Below are 16,787 nucleotides of genomic sequence, written 5' to 3'. Positions count from 1 at the left end.
AATGTCTTAACTTTATGCTAACGTCACTCAAACATTTTAATCTTCCGAACTATATACTCCAGTTTTGAGCTTAAATTTGCGTTTAATTTTTACTTGACAAGCTTCAATGTAATTGTCAAGTAATATAAAGCCAGTATATAAAGGTTGTGTGGGGAGACTTGCATGAAAAGCTATGTCTACAAACAGATAAAGAAGTGTCCAAATTACACGTAAAGTTTGGGTGACAGGACATTCTCTTGCTGGAGCGCTTGCATCACTTGCCTGTACAACGACTGCATTCAAAGAGAAGACGCCAAAAGACATCTTGCTATTGTACACTTTTAGTTAACCCAGCGTCGGGAACTATCATTACGCTTTCGACCACGATTCGTTGGCTCCCGAAAGTTTCAGATTGAGACCATTATTTCGCGACATTGCTGTCCATCTGCCAACCTGCACAAGAGCACACGGAATTCTCCTTGTAAATGGTTGGGGGCGGTCCTTATCATTACGGCAATGAAATCTTTTATAAAAATGAAATTATGACGAAAGATTCTCTTGACTTGCTGCAATAATCCTTATTCCATATGGTCAACATGCATGCTTCTCCACAGAGTTATATCTAAATTGTATTGACTACAAACACTATTTTGGCATCCGCGTCGGGCGTTTGTGGACAAAGATATAAAAATGTGTGTGGCGGACGTAAGGGCCTGTTTACATGGAGCGAGTTATCCCGGCTAGGCATGGTGAAAACTGCATATAATGAAAGTCTATAATCAGGTTAAGCCTTTGATGTGATGCGCTTTTTACCTCGCCTAGCAGTAGCCGGGATAACTCGCTCCATGTAAATAGGCCCTAACAGTCGGAAATTCTTTGTATCTTTTTCTGGTAGACAGAACATTTCGCGCGCAAGTGACGTCTGATAAAAGGAATCCCCGACACATAGAACAAATGTGAACCAGGTCTAGTGTTTGGTTTCCGTTTTGTCGTAAGTGTCGTGAACATGTCAAGGTGGCTGATGTGATAGAATATTTCTATTTGCATGTGTTCGTGCAAATTTCTATCACATCAGCAACCCAGACATGTTCACGACTAAAAAGAAGCCAGGCGTTAGGCGTTATAGGTTATTCAGGTGTTATATAATTCAGGGAAAGGGTCTTATAAAGGCCAGTAAACTAATCTTTCTGTTACGCCCGAATTAGCCGTTTGCCGATGACACAAATCTTGTGATCATTAAGTACCGGTTTTCAAAAAATTCTTTTGCTGTCGGCTGTCGCGATTTTTCTTGTCGTGGACCCGAATAAAAAAAGTCTTTTAAGTATCACATTCTTCTTAACAGGAAACAGAAATGAACGATATTTTTAACTGGTCAACGAATGTTTTGGTCAAACCATTGATAATTAGACGATGATTGGGCAAATACCACACAACGGTATTAAATATGTTTTCGGCTGCTTCACCATGCACGTCTATTTCATAATGCATATAACTTTGGCGTACATTTTATTTTTATGATGTGCGTACAGCATGCGTTTCTTTTTCATAGTGTGTGATTAGGGAAGTCTATGATTTTGTGACAGAACTAGCGGGTGACTCAGTCAAGTTCAGTCGACTGTATCCGTGAAAAAGAGTCATCGCGGGTTGTTTGTGCATGACAGAAATAGTTTATGAATTACGATGTGATTCTTCCTATACGTATAATTTTCTATTTGGGTCCAGGGACTTCGAAGAGGTGAAATTCGTTGTTTACAACATTATTGGATCACACTGAAGCATTTTCCCTGAGAATTGATAAAAGTAAACTCGCTGAACATCGACGGTCACCACAGAGAACAAATATAACTTGTTTCTTCCTTCTTGCTGGTTTGTATACACCTAAATTGTCTGTTAGTTTGTGAGCATGCAACTGTAAGATGGCAGCAGCTATACTTAAATTTCTGGCTTCTGCACAATGAGTGCATGTCATCTTGGTTAAGATGGAAACTAACATTAGGACCCACCCCAGACTGGTTATAACTAGTTGATACAATTTAGAACTATATATAGATGTGTGGACAACGAAATTATCTACCGTAATAGTTAGATTTTCCCTAACTGCTTTCTGGCGGCGCAATTGCGTGCCCTTTTGCTAATGGGGGCGAGCGGGGGCAGCCTGTGCCCTTTGCTACCATATAAAAGTATCATAAATTTAACATTTAATCATGATGCCTACTTTTCGCATAAAACTGAACTAACCGGTAATATTATTGAAAAGGTGTTCTGCCGTGGATTTGCAAGTTCGCATGTACTTCTAAATTTGAGTTTCCTCTTCATGTGGTTGCTAAGGTAAAATGAATGTGCCCTTCTCTAAAACTCTGCCCCCGCCGCCCTAAACTGCTTCCGGCGCCCCTGGGTCGTGTCCGCCGGAAAATGGCGAATTCGACCATGGTCGAGTCCGCTGGAAAATGGCTAATTCAACCATGGTCGAGTCCGCCGGAAAATGGTGAATTTGACCATGGTCGAGTCCGCCGGAAAATGGCGTATTCGACAATGGTCGAGCACTTTAAACGAAACGCACCGCGTGTCTCGTTGTTTTAAAGTCATTACATAGTTAGTGGAAAAAAGTCCTACAGCGTTGAGTAAAACAGATAAACTGATAATTGTGCAGCTGCATGAAGACCAAACCTGTCGGTAGGCAGTGCATGCAGTATATTATCAGTGTAACTGATATGACTTCAGTCACTTTACAATGCACATATAACAATAAGGCAAATAATAATATAGGCATCAGTTTTTATCCTCCCTGTTAAAAAAACCCGAAACAACTTAAATATTCATACATATATATTCGTATATATTCGTATATGTATATTCGATTTTTTACATGAATGTTCACTTTGTCTAACAACACAAAAGACACAATTTTCTGAATTAAGTTGAAATGAGTTCAAGGCTGTTCACATGAGCCAGCGGTTACCGAAATTTAACGAAGCGTATATAAAACGGACTTTGAGGCCTAGTTCATACGTCGCATTTTGGTCGCGTCGAATGCAATTCAAACAATAGATAATGACATGGTAATGAGGCTGAATAAGATTTACCATCTCATTATCTATTGTTTGAATTGAATTCGACTCGAGGTATTAAAATGAGTAAATAACATTATTCTGGTAGACGTGGTAGTCGTGTTATCATCCTACAATAGCATGAGATTATTTTGTTTCAAAAAGACTTTTCAATTAATGAAATTGAAATAAGCCGCGAACTTATGGCAACTCAATTCCATGACAGACCCATGTGTACAATCAACAGGACGTGGTTAGTAAATGCGAAAGTGTTTAAACCAACTGAACTAATTCAACGTGGCGCGTATGCTATACAGGGTGTCCCAAAAAAAACGCAACCACTTAAATATGCAAGAGTATTAATATTGTTCGGGTTTGCACCATAGTTCAGCTAAAATGACTTTTAGCATTGTAAATGAAGGATTAAGAGCCATTTTCAATTCCCAGAGGTGCTTATCTATTGCGCTTTAGAGCTGTATTAATGTTCTGCATATTTAAGTGGTTGCTTTTTTTTTGGGACACCCTGTATACATACAGGGTGTATCAAAAAAAAGGAGACCTTTAGAAATCAAGCTATTGTTAAAATTTGAATGCCTTTTCAATTGCATTTGCACATATGCTAAACCGTAGTGCGTGAAATATTGATGGCATGCATGCATACATTAGAAAAAGGAGACCTTTAGAAAATGAATTGACTTTTGTACACAAGATTGTCTGCTCCTGGGAATTTGAAAATAACTTTAATAGCATAAGGAAAAATAACGACCCAAAAATATTCAAATGACTAAGCACAAACGACTAAGCACAAAAGCAATAACAGCATGCGTGGTAGATTGTTTTAGCTGTTCCTTCAAAACATGAACAAATATTTGTTCATTAATTTTTAACACTGCGCGCGAGTATTAGGGCTGTTCAAATGAGTTAGATTGACTTTGAATCCGGAATGGCTCAGCATCCCATTTTACAAACCCTGGCTATTATTAAAATGTTTACATGAGTCAGGAATGAATTACAACTTGATCTGACACAGATTCACTTAACATTTCGATCCAAATTGAAAATTACTGATAAATTGAACATCAAAAGAACTGAATGTCATGGACCATGACCTCAAACGTGGCCCCCATTTCTCTCAACACAAACTTCCGTACGCTTGTGCATATCGCGAACTGCTTTTCTGATGACGGCAGGCTGGGTATAAGTTAAGACTACAAAAACTCTTTGCTCCGAAGTCAGTTGAACCATTTTTGTACTGGTAGTGTGCTTAGTCATTTGAATATTTTTGGGTCGTTATTTTTCCTTATGCTATTAAAGTTATTTTCAAATTCCCAGGAGCAGACAATCTTGTGTACAAACGTCAATTCATTTTCTAATGTACGTATGCATGCATGCCATCAATATTTCGGCACGCACTACGGTTCAGCATATGTGCAAATGCAATTGAAAAGGCATTCAAATTTTAACAATAGCTTGATTTCTAAAGGTCTCCTTTTTTTTTATACACCCTGTAGAAAAACGATTTGATAAAACTGTTCTTTTTTATTTACAGAGCTTATAGAATGCATTTTAACTCCCAAAGGGAGCAAACTTTAGGCAACTTCTGTCACATCACAGCCGCTAATTTGAATTTCAAAGGTGTCAGTTTTTTTTTACTCATCCTATATATTTATGTTATACAGCAAGGTTCACTTTTATGAAATGTTCTCGCAACTTCGCTGAGGAAGCAGGTAAGGTTTCTTCGTATTCTACAATAGCCATGCAATATGCATGCACGTACGAATGTGCGAGAATTATATAATATTATACAATTAATATACACTACGTATATAGCTATACACTCCGAATTTCAATGATCATTATATATGGCAAGCTCACCATGGACACCACCATGCAAAGCGGATGCATAATTGAAGCTGATTGTGCATAATCAAGTTTTCTAGTGTGCTTGACCGCTGTGAGAAACAATGTGCTGGCAGCATTCCGCGCATAAATGTGCAAAAACTGGCCTATAATTTGCCAGAGGTATCTACGACATTTTTCATATTCTCTTACAGCGACGTCCTCATGAACTCAAGACTCAAGTAGGAATTTCGCTTCACAGCATTATAAACTATAACTCAAGAGGAAAGGTATGATACTTCCCCTTTGTTCCGTTGAATATGCCGGCAAGTTGACATTATAAGTAATCTTGAACGGAGAAAGGCTTGTATGAAGCGCTGTTGTTGAAAAGTATTAGATATATAATTATATATAAAGACAAACATTGACTTTTCAAAGACTTTAGGAACCACTAGCTTAACGTGCTGTCATGTACTTAATTTTAAATCTAATTTAGGAGTAGGAATTAGCCAGTAATAATATATAGTTTTCAGTATATAATTTGCTCTATGTCTATGATATATAATATTTCCGAGTATATTAAAGTCTCCGATCAGTTAAATAGGTGAGTTTCTCTTGTTATCTAAATAATGCTGCGTGGGTAATTTGGAAAACTATGCATACAGTTATAATACCAACAACAAATAGGTTTAAAGTTGATCGTAGCTATATATGTATATTTATAGATTTGGTCTTATAGAGATATCCTGTATAGGTCCTTAAGATTTATATCCTATACAAAGCGGTGCTCTGGAAATTATAAGTGTCTTTGCGGTCTGAATCAACCTAAACCCAAAGCTAATACGATATGAGCTTTCTCTTTAGGCCTATGTATATAATACGGCTGCTTAATGCACTTCTCATCGAAACGTAAACACACGAAATGTTTAAATATAACTATTAAATATCCTAGCAAAATCATGCCCATGCATAACATATCATGTCGTGTCGTACAAATGGAAGTTCAAGTTCATTTATCAAATTTCAGTACAGAATCATTGTTTTCTTTGTTTTCTTTACTTTTTATTGTTGTTTTATCCTTATATGTTTTGCCATGTTTGGCTAATTATTCACTCGATCTAAAAATCTTAGTGAAAGCTCTGTCAAGTTTGTACAATTGTTACCTCATAGCATGCTTTAAGCGAACTTTATGCTCGAAGCGGAAGTTTTACCACTGATAATAATTAGGTGTATTGAATAGTGTTTTTTTCTTCGTATGTCTCTGTTTTCGATATATTTTACTTTATAAAGTTGAAAAAGCCTGAGAGTTCCTCATCTTATTCGAATATAACGATACGAGCTAGAGCGCGGACAAGAGTATATTCAGTACGATCGGTACTACATGGAGTACTAAAGAACTGAATTCTTAAAGAAGAATGGCAATTAAAATTTTCATTGTCTCATTCGAAAGAGTATTTCAATTATCACTTTAAAATCTTGTTGTAGAATTTCGACATTTCACTAGGTTAATTCACCTTGTAATATTTTCCTAAAAACAACGGGTTGTCATGATATGAATATAATTCATCGAATACAACAGATCATATATATGTAAATTTTGTTCAAAAATTCCCTATACCCATATCAATGTTAAGTAACCGAAAACGAGTTTCATGTTCATCACGGTAATTGACCAGGGTTGGTAGATTTTATGAATAAATAAGCCAAATATATTAACATAACATTTGTTTTCTTTGTTTGAAACAAAGGAATCAAAGGGCCGCCAAAAACAATGTTTGGCTTATTTATTCAGTAACTTACCAACCCTGTAATTGACTGTCAAGATCGAAAATTGCGTGACCCTGCACATCACGTCATTATGCATATCCTGCAACAGACAAGTTATTTTGTTCTATCAAAATATCTACAATTTTTTGAAGTAATTTAATTGTTATTTGGAATAAGACAAAAAATCAAACAAAAAATATGTTTCATAAATTTATGGTATGTTTTATGTTTTCTAACTGAAAACTATAAAACCAATCGACGCCAGTTCTTTCATTTACTCTTTAGCTACCAAAAGGGTCGTTAACGACCCTGCTGGGATTTATGTGGATATTTTACCCATATTTGAGGACAAAAAGGGATTGAAAGGGTCTCTGCACTATAGTTAACATATATTGTAGCTAACATGAAGTTCTTCACGTTTTATTTCGAAATTCTTAGTATTTTCAATAAATCTTGTTATTTTTCCTTCGCCATGTTGGATTTACAAAATGGTGGCAAGTTCTCGTTGGCAATTAGACGAAATTTTAAGCGAAATATTAGTTTCTGATCGGGAATTTTACAGAGAAAATGAATCTTTTGCATTTGAAGACTATAAGGAAGCATTAGACATAGGAATGAGTGCAGTTACAACTCACTAACGACGACAATGTTTTACTCTTGAGAGAAGCACCAAGTCGTCATCCTAAGTGTGGAAGATGTGCATCTTGGAGGTACAAGAAAGTCGAAAATTAAACATTTAAGCACACAAAAACTTTAAACTATTGCATAAAGTGTGATAGGTTTCTCTGCAAAGTTGTTTTGAGTTCTTTCATATAAAAAAATATGTGTAAGGTAGATTTATTATAGAACAATGTAAAATAATTCCAATTTGGGAAGAATGTGATGACACATTATTCAGCAATAACTGGCCGCTCGTTAACTTATGTATACAGATAACCCATTTTAATTATTCCGGTAGGGATAGGACATTGATATTTTGATGCATTTGTAGGGATATTGTGCATCATTAATTATTTATAGGGAAAGTAATTTAAATTTTTAGTTTTTCTAGCATAAAATTTTATTATTTGTAAATAAGCACATGACTTGTGACATCATACCTTGTTAATTAGCATAAAAGTGAATGCATATAATTAAAGACCTTGTTCTGCAGATTCTAAATATATATAGTTTTGTATATCTAACTGCACTAAAATACCCATTATAAGTAACTCTATGTAACTTCCCAAAAATTTCAAAAATCGGAAAAAATTATCTTGGTAGCTAAAGAGTTAAAATAAATTGGAAGCATGTTTCTATTTTTCCCTCCACATAGGCATAGTTTATAAACTATGTAATATAGTATACTACGTAGAAGTTTGTAATCATCCAGAATAAAAATATGTGAATTGTCTAGTTGGAAAATTTTTCTATGATCATATATAGCCGTGTTTACACGATTTATTGGAACGCGAATTCATTGGAACGTGTAATGTATCCGTGTATCATGCATTTTCTTCCTTCCTTAGATTCTAAGTGCCTTTAACGATGTCCTCCTGTTCGCAAATCCTCCTATCTCTGGCCTGTTTTACAGTCGTGACTGTCCACATCAGTTTTTTTGTCGAGGGAGTAGGTAGGTTCATTTTTTGCCGAAGCATGCATTTCCTATTTTATTGTGCATGGTATTGGATCGTATATTAGAGCTAATGTTCGCGGGCATAAATGTGTATTTGGCTCGACTCTAATCTCGTGTACTAAAAAATGAGTTCTTAGGATGGCCAAAAACACATTTATGCTCAAGAACATCAAATGTATTGCTATTATATTAACTTTATAGGGCAATTTTTTGTACAAAAAATGACGCAACGTTCCCTTTCTTCTTATTGGCTTAGATCAGCGGGCTAAAAAATATTTCAGCCCGGCAAATTTATCCGTTTAGCCCGCAAAATACACCGCAACCGCAATGCCCCCCAAAATTAATATAATATAACAATCCTTGGTTCTTACACAGACTGATTTTTTCATTCTCCAATTTAGATGAATGCAAAACTGGATTAAAGTCGTGCCCATATTACTCGGATTGCATGGACACAGATTTAAATATGAATGGAACTGCAACATGCAGCTGTAAGAAGGGTTTTACAGGAAATGGAACAGTGTGTTACGGTACTACATGGCTATATAGGCATTCTTTCTGTATTTGGTTGATAGTTTAGGATATTAACCCTTTTTATGCTGCCGAGGTATAAAGATGGCGCGCGTTGATTGGCTGTTATTCAGTCGGTATAATGTCCGACCATATTGCGGTTTTTTAAACTATAGTCATGCATGTTGGAGCGCTTAAATAACTGAAATATAAGAAAAATATGTCTAAAATGTGCAAAACCATGCGGCGAAAAAATGCTCAGCCGGCGACAGCGAGAAAGATTCGAGTAGCGACTTCTATCATATCATGCATCCTGGAATATGATATGTAGACTATACGAGAGTTTTAAAGCCAGGAAGTAACCAAAAAATATTCTTTGCAACAAAGAAGCTTTTTCATATAAACTTCTCACTTATTTATAGCCTATATCTGATCGTATGTCTAATATGCCTCACGTCTATAACATTATACGTTGTGTTTGCCTCTTTTAATCTTTCAGACATAAACGAATGCGAAAACAAGACCCACGAGGCTTGCCCTGGTGAAGGATTTCAGTGTGAAAATATTCATGGTGGTTTCAAGTGTTTCTGCAAAAGAAACTATGTGAATGTTAATAATACTTGTGTAGGTAAGTGAAATTAATTTCAAAAGCATTTACGTATCGTATTAATATATACATCAAAACACGTTGGGATAGGGTTTGAAATGTCTATAAAATTTACCACGGACAAAATTCACGCACCACGAGCTCAAATCGTATACTTGGTGTAACCAGAATTCGAAATTGTTACTAAGTAGCTTACATGCATGTAATAAGGGAAAGTAGATCCCACGGCACTGGGTAATGCGGTGGTACATTACAGAATTGTCCCTTCTCAATGCTGATATAAGCCTATATAACTAAAGAAGCACATGGACTTTAATTGTGACTTGCTAGATATATCGTCATGTCCCTGACAAAAATCTAAGGGCAAGGCTCACGGGGATGACATTTTCCGAACTACTCCACTATACGCTGAGTTTTTCGATCGAACGAAATTCTTCTCCAATTACATTTGTGACTGCATGGTCAAGGGAAACTGCTACGGTCGCATTCTCGCAATTGAAAAAAAAATCAGGCGAAAAACTTTGTTGGATCGAAAAAATTTTATATTATATGTGTTCTAGGTTGCGTACTATTGTAGTATGCGTACTGCTATTGCGCTTTACATGCATGCAGACAGAAAGTAGCTTTGTTTTGTACAATCCCTTGCATATACACATATTCAGTCAAGGTTGAATCCATCATCCACTTGTTTACAATTCCTTCTGTTCTGTGTCTTCCCTTTTTTAGCTGTTGACGACTGTATACAACGTGAAATATGTCACAAAGATGCAAAATGCATCGTCACTGGAGGGAACTTTAGCTGCATGTGTAAATCTGGCTACTCGGGCGATGGAACTTATAATTGTACAGGTATATGCGCGTTCAGTAAAATATTTCAGTAAAATGATTGAAATTTTGCCACACAGTTGGTCAGTGTTAAGCCCTAAGGACAAACATGAATTTGTAGTCAGTGATTTCTGAATACCCATGCATATATAGGACATAAAAAATGTTCTTTTATGATGCGTCTTAAATCGCCGCTTGTGCGGTAAACTATCTTTAATTACCTTATAAATAAATTTCTTATACGCGAAATACTCACTGACAAGAAACGTATCGTTGAAAAGACAAATGAGCAGGCTTTAAAATGGGATAATTTTCGACTAATTCGATCACGTTTTTATTTAGCAATTATATAGGCTTGAAAGCGGGTTAAGTTGCGTTTTTTGGGACACCCTGTACATCGTGCATGATTGCCATATCGGCCACTAAAATAATACGAAGTTGAGCCAACCTGAGAGGTGACAGGAGTTGCTGGTATAAGCAGTCATAAAAATTTGTGATAGCTTTAATATAAGTTGGTGAAAGTTAAAGTGTTGCATAAATGAGGCGGTCAAATGTAGCTAAAAGTGTAAATTATTTACCCCAATTAATCCAACAGACCAACAGTTGCTTATTGCATGGCGATTCATTTACTGTTCATTGGCGACTCATTCCTTCAAAACATTTATATGCAGTACAGCACTTGTGTCACGCATTACTATTTTTCACATGTTTATGCCTTATGGTTATGCTTATGTTTATGTTATGCTTATGTTTTTTGGCGTTTGTACCATGAAATGAATGTAGTTTTAACAACAGGGCGTTTCCGTAATTTAGATATCAATGAATGCGAAGGTAGCCATGGTTGTCATTCAAATTCTTTTTGTGAAAATACCCCTGGATCTTACGAATGTTTTTGTAAATTAAAAGTTGCTCGTGGAGAGAGTTGTGAAGGTATACGGCGAAATTGGTCGCGAAATCGCGCGTAACCGTTATAACACAGAGTAACTAAAAGATACAGAGCTGAAACAATTGTATCCACTTTTTAGTGCGCAAGTGCCTGAGATTTAAACTATAAAAAATTCTGCAATTTGTCTTAATGCTATATAAAGACGATATTGTAAAGCTTTAATTAATCGAAAAATTTGAGCAAGAAATCCAATCTATTTTAAACATTTCAGGAGCATGCGCAGTTGGTCACTTTACGCACTAGAAAAAGCGGGTACAAAAAAACGCCATATTTGCCAATAGACACTAGTTCCAGCTCTGTATGTATTGTTTACTTTGTGGTTATAACCTCGTAAAAAATGAATTGAAATGTAAACTGTACATGCGGGTACTATAAACATGCAAAGTGCACAATTACAAATCGGCCTTTCATTCAGTTAAATTTTTTAAGAATCTTCATGTCCCTTAAAAAGTAACATATTTAGAGGTTACGTATTTGACGAATTTTCTCGATATGCTCGTATTTTCTGACCGATTAACCTAAAGCAATCTGACCAACCTTTTATCATTGTGAATCATTGCGTATATATTATTGCGTAATTAATGCGTATATTATAACGTTATGCGTTAAAGCGCGCAACGCTATCTTTTTTACGTGCTAATTATTTTGTCTACCTTACATCAGTTTTATTTTAAAAGTACTTTACTCTTTAGCTTTGTATTACTTGAGTTTTCGGTCGTTGAGTTTTCGCGTCGCCGGAGTTATAACATCACCTGTGAAACTAGGAGTCTGTATAAAGTATACTGAATATCGAAATACTGTCTTCCACATTTGTACCACATTTGTTTCAGGTAATCCCGGCTGTCCAACCTCCAAACCAAGTATGTATTTATAATAATACTGATAATCGCCAGGGCACGTTTGCATGTATGAATAAGATTTTTAAGTTAGAGTAGAGACGATATTTAAGGGGTATTTTTGCACAACAAATTCCACGAGTTCAACAGATTTTACAAAATACCAAATCGTTTTGTTTTAGTGCCTATCCCAAGTACAACTGCCCAAACGAGACCCGGTATGTACTTTATTTATATCACCGAGCAGCCTCTAGCTATAAATTGTTTTGTTCAGTAATCAAACAGCGTATCGAAAATTAAACGAGATCAGTGCCATTATTATAACTATTTTGAACATTATTATAACTATTTTACAAAATACCACATCGTGTTTTGTTTTAGTGCCTAACCCAAGTACAACTGCCCAAACAAGACCTGGTATGTACTTTATTTATATCACTGAGCAGCCTTTAGCTATAAATTGTTTTGTTCAGTAATCAATTAAACCAGGATGATTAATTTCGTAGGAAAGGCAATTTACGTATCGAAAATTAAACAAGATCATTGCCATTATTAATTTTATAACTATTTTGAAATTTCGATTTAAACTCGGTGCCGGTAAACATCCCGAAAATTCAAATACATTTTTTACCTTTGTTTCAGTTTCTACCCAAAGTGTGACCAATCCAGGTATGCATCTGAACTCAATAAAGACAGGAATGCATTTTCATGCCGGCATTTATATTTTTTACGTTTAAAGCCTTGTTCAGTGGTTCACGCCAGTCCTAAGGGGTTCCTTCTGCCTAAGGCCACTATAGTGCGCGAAATGCTTTGTCCATCAAAAAAGAATACAATGGACCTCCTATTCAAAAGAGCAAATGCATGCAGGCCTGAATGGTTGGTACAATCGATACCAAGTGCCAAAATTCCTGTTTTTAAATGGAAAATGGAAACGATCTGAGACCCATTTTACCGTATCGTTTTTATACGAGTATATATTCTATAGCTATTTTGTATATTGGTTAGGCCGGGAAACCTTCTTTCGTACACAATTAAGTTGTATACTCGTACCATTGGTGTGATAGTTTACCTCTGATAAATCATCACTCCGGCCCATTCGAACCATTAGTGGGAGAGTTAACCATTGGTAAATCATCATTGTCCATTCGTACCATTGACAGTTTACAATTAGTAAATCATCACTGTTCATCCGTATATACCATTGATATGATAGTTAACCATTGGTAATTTATCCATGTCCATTCGTACGATTGATGTGATAGCTCATATACCATTGGTAAATCATCATTGTCTATTCATATCATTGACGTTACAGTTTACCATTAGTAAATCATCATTGGTAAATGGGGATTGCCATTCCGTTGCAACCTCTAAAATGTTGTCAATTTTTACCAATGCTATTCATTAGCAAAGTATTTTTCCAATGGTAAACGAAGAATTTAGTTCGTACGAATGGTTCATGCATTTACCATTGGTAAATCAAATTTGTCTATCATGAAAACGTAAGGGCGTATTACGAACCGTACGATTTTGTTCTGTTTTTTAAATAATATACGGAATACCGTCGTCGGTTAAACGTAATCCGAAAAATGCTACCATAAGCTTGCTGGCGTCGAGTCGAGCGTGTAAAAACATGCACGATTCGGTTTCGGTTCTTAACTTTGGCTTCAATACCCTTGCCCCAAAGAGATAGCTCTGTTAGCTTTAGTTTAATTACCGTTCAACTACATTCTTTAATTATATCATTTTAGATGGGCAAAAGGGTGATTGCAAAGTTGACGATGACGACAATGATGATACTGTGATCGTGCTGGTTGCCGTTACCATCGCATTGCTGGCTCTGTGTTTAATTGCATTGATCGCTGTCATTATTTGTGTATACAGAATGTAAGCAATGATCATAAATCTAGTCTATATGGTCTAAATATAGATAATGCATGCAGGATAAGCAGGCATATTAGGAACTAGTGACAACATTTCATAACCCATAACGTAATTTCATAATGTAATTGTTCGCTAACAATGACCAAATCTTCTCTTTGTATAGGAAAAAGGAACAATAATTGCGCTGGGTTGAAACTACTTAAGTGACAATTTCAAAACCTTCTATTTATGAACTGAATGGAATTGACATTTCTAATTTCAACATGGTCAGAAATACATATGCATTTTCAAAATCAACTGGCAATGATTATATTGCACTATTCATTTCATTTAACTTTGCAGTCGCATATTAGTCGCATAACAAATAATTTGTGATAGTGGGGTTTTGATTATTTATAGTGTGATCTTGCGGTGTCCTCCTATTTTTTGTCTCATTCAGCACCCTATGGATTTGATAAATAACTATTTGCTCACAAGAGGCCATGTAATATTAAAGCTTTCTCTCAATCTGATGTAAACGTCGTATTTCTCCCGGAGCCCTTGGGTATTTAGCAGACAGTTTGCCGCGGTTTGTCGTATGCATGCATATATTTGAATAATTGAATTGGTATATCTTGACTCGAGCCATTTCAAATTGCGTGCCCCTCAAATTTTGACTGCATACACGTTGCGTAGTTGATACGTCGTCGAACTCAGAAATACGCTAGTTAACTAGTTTAGATGCCTTTATGCATGGTCGATCTGTTATTGTCGTGAACAAGTCATTTTCACCGATGTGAAATAGTCCGTATGGAAATATTTTGGGTGTCATTGTTGACTGCAGCGCCTAGTGGCTAGTGCAATGAGTGCAATCATTGCTATGCCACAATATGCCTCTGAAAGCGAAGATCAGAGCGATGAGATCGATATTCCCTGTTGGATGTACGACGAATTTAATGTTGACGGAAACTCGACTGAGAGGGCAATTTCAAATGAACTTTCGTTTACAACAGAGACTGTAGTGAGAAGACTGTATTATCTTGCTCGTATGATGCACAACTCTCTGACAAGTGCCGGTGTATTGTATTGGACAAGCGGTGGAACTTTGCTTGGTTGTGTGCGCCATCAAGGACTGATTCCGTGGGATGACGATCTCGATCTGTGTATTTATCAGAAGGACGAGGGTAAGATTACCTGTCTGAAACGTTTCCTAAACGATAATGGATGTGAGTTAATCGAAGTGCCGATATTCGGTTATCGAGTCTTTCACAAGTTCGACTCAGAAAGTCTGCCTGGTGAATATCACAATCACCGGTATCCCTTCTGCGATATTTTTGTGATGAAAAGACAGCGACAGCTGATCTCTGTTATAGCGAACGGTTGTGGGAGGTCACTGTGGCCAGAAGAGTATTATTATAATAAGGATATCGATAATATTCAACCGAAGTTGTTTGGTGATATATTTCTCAACTGTCCGGCAAATGCCGACGAGTATCTCGAGCGTACCTACGGGGAATCTTGGTACACAGAGGGATCGACGCACAGTTATGATCACGCCAGTAAACAGTCTGTTAAACCTGTTAAGTTCAAAATGCAACCAGAGCACTATGAACCCGCAAGGCCCTACAAATGACAATTAGGGTATTAACAATATTGCATGTGATATAAACCTAAAGTAATTTACTTCTTTGAGCTGATTTCAGGATTTGGTTTTCATAATTTCATCTATAATTTTCGTGAACAAGTCATTTCCACGTTTCACCGATGATAAACAATCCTGATGGACTGTTCTGATAGACCTTCTCTTTACTATCTGTGAATAAATTATCATTAAGTGCAAACAACTCTGTGCAAACAAGTTGTAATACTCTAACCTAATACCTAAACAAAAAGCCAGACCTTGCCGGGATGTATTCAACTGTAGATTCGTCGTCGTGTTCGTTTTGCGTGTGCATGCCAAAAAAATGACTTGAGTTCTTCAAAGAAATCATCGTCTGTAGCAGGCTTTTGCACTTACATATAGGATAATAATAACCGCGGATATGAGGTCTTGAATTTCAATGAAAGGTTATTATGTTGTTTATTCGCATACAACGCCTATTTCGTTTGTTGTCATGAGGCTTTGAACTATAACGAAGCTTTCATTTGAAATTCAAGACTTATACTGGGTTTCAAATTTTAAGTTCAAAATCTGGAATGGGTTGTTACTCAGTCCTGTTCTCCCCTGTTGGTATTCAAAAGACGCCACCAAAAGTTCAAATTTTATATTAATAAAAAATATTCAAATGACAGACAGTAAGCCCGTTTTGGTTCGGGTTAGTCCCAGGTCTCACCCGTTGCCTAAACATTTTTAGCGATACTCAAATTGATATTCTTGAATTCTCGAGAAAGCTGTGCAATCATTATCTTGCATGTATATCTTTGACTGAATCTTTAATCTTTATAACTGCAGGTTTTTTTGAAATTCATTTGTAAAATCAACTAATTGCGTGGAAACCGATGCAAATTGTTTTTCGTGCTGCAAGGAATCACGTCTCTTCACAAGCAATATTTTCAATTTTGTAATTTTCGCGCAACATGCACGTTATAAATTTCTATAAAGACGATATACATAGTACATACATCTATTTATCATGTTCCTCAAAGGGCCTTTTTAACACTGAATGACGTGTTATATAATAAAGTCATGTTGTGTTATATAATCAAGTCAAGATATATATCCGCGATATTTACTCAGTGTATACCAGTATATATTAAGTTTTCCGGCTGTTATTATACCCTCTCATACTAATATATAGAATTATTACGTATATCTACTAGTACTATGCTTATGGAGTGATGAAATGACACAAGTGTAGAAATAACATGTCTTTCTTTGATTTTCCCAAAGCTTTTCCAGGAAGTCATTAACTTTGTAATATTGTCTGGATCATTCCACAATTTCGCCCCAGCT

The 16,787-nt window shown here is 36.1% G+C and overlaps 2 protein-coding genes across 3 annotated transcripts; both read left to right on the top strand.

Moving 5' to 3' along the window:
- The first annotated feature begins 1,182 nt into the window (after positions 1–1,182).
- On the top strand, positions 1,183–14,349 carry LOC114523461 (fibulin-2-like). 2 transcript variants are annotated; one of them, XM_028544387.1, is made up of 15 exons: positions 1,183–1,414; positions 1,702–1,845; positions 4,706–4,753; positions 5,081–5,155; positions 8,141–8,244; positions 8,649–8,777; positions 9,257–9,385; positions 10,091–10,213; positions 11,003–11,119; positions 11,966–11,995; positions 12,154–12,189; positions 12,353–12,388; positions 12,614–12,640; positions 13,723–13,858; positions 14,019–14,349. In XM_028544387.1, the coding sequence occupies exons 5-15, from the start codon at positions 8,160–8,162 to the stop codon at positions 14,032–14,034; spliced, it is 864 nt and encodes a 287-aa protein (XP_028400188.1). In that variant the 5' UTR covers positions 1,183–1,414; positions 1,702–1,845; positions 4,706–4,753; positions 5,081–5,155; positions 8,141–8,159; the 3' UTR covers positions 14,035–14,349. The 2 variants fall into 2 exon arrangements, with proteins under 2 accessions (XP_028400188.1, XP_028400189.1); XM_028544388.1 differs by lacking the exons at positions 1,183–1,414; positions 1,702–1,845 and having other exon boundaries at positions 4,677–4,753.
- Positions 14,350–14,521: 172 nt separating this feature from the next.
- On the top strand, positions 14,522–16,137 carry LOC114523462 (uncharacterized protein RP689-like). Its single transcript, XM_028544389.1, has one exon. The coding sequence runs from the start codon at positions 14,697–14,699 to the stop codon at positions 15,465–15,467; it is 771 nt and encodes a 256-aa protein (XP_028400190.1). The 5' UTR covers positions 14,522–14,696; the 3' UTR covers positions 15,468–16,137.
- The last annotated feature ends 650 nt before the right edge of the window (positions 16,138–16,787 follow it).

The sequence above is a fragment of the Dendronephthya gigantea genome, unplaced genomic scaffold (genome assembly GCF_004324835.1).
Source record: "Dendronephthya gigantea isolate DGI-Jeju-01 unplaced genomic scaffold, DenGig_1.0 000027F, whole genome shotgun sequence".
NCBI lineage: Eukaryota > Metazoa > Cnidaria > Anthozoa > Malacalcyonacea > Nephtheidae > Dendronephthya > Dendronephthya gigantea.
The sequence above is the reverse complement of the archived record's forward strand: the minus strand, read 5'-3'. Positions and strand labels throughout refer to the sequence as shown.

Excerpts from the sequence above, each read along its gene's own strand:
- LOC114523461 (XM_028544387.1), top strand. The coding sequence starts at position 8,160 with ATGTCCTCCTGTTCGCAAATCCTCCTATCTCTGGCCTGTTTTACAGTC. Across the intron at positions 8,778-9,256 it reads AAATGGAACAGTGTGTTACG|ACATAAACGAATGCGAAAAC; the intron begins GTACTACATGGC and ends TTAATCTTTCAG. Across the intron at positions 12,641-13,722 it reads CCAAAGTGTGACCAATCCAG|ATGGGCAAAAGGGTGATTGC; the intron begins GTATGCATCTGA and ends ATATCATTTTAG.
- LOC114523462 (XM_028544389.1), top strand. The coding sequence starts at position 14,697 with ATGAGTGCAATCATTGCTATGCCACAATATGCCTCTGAAAGCGAAGAT.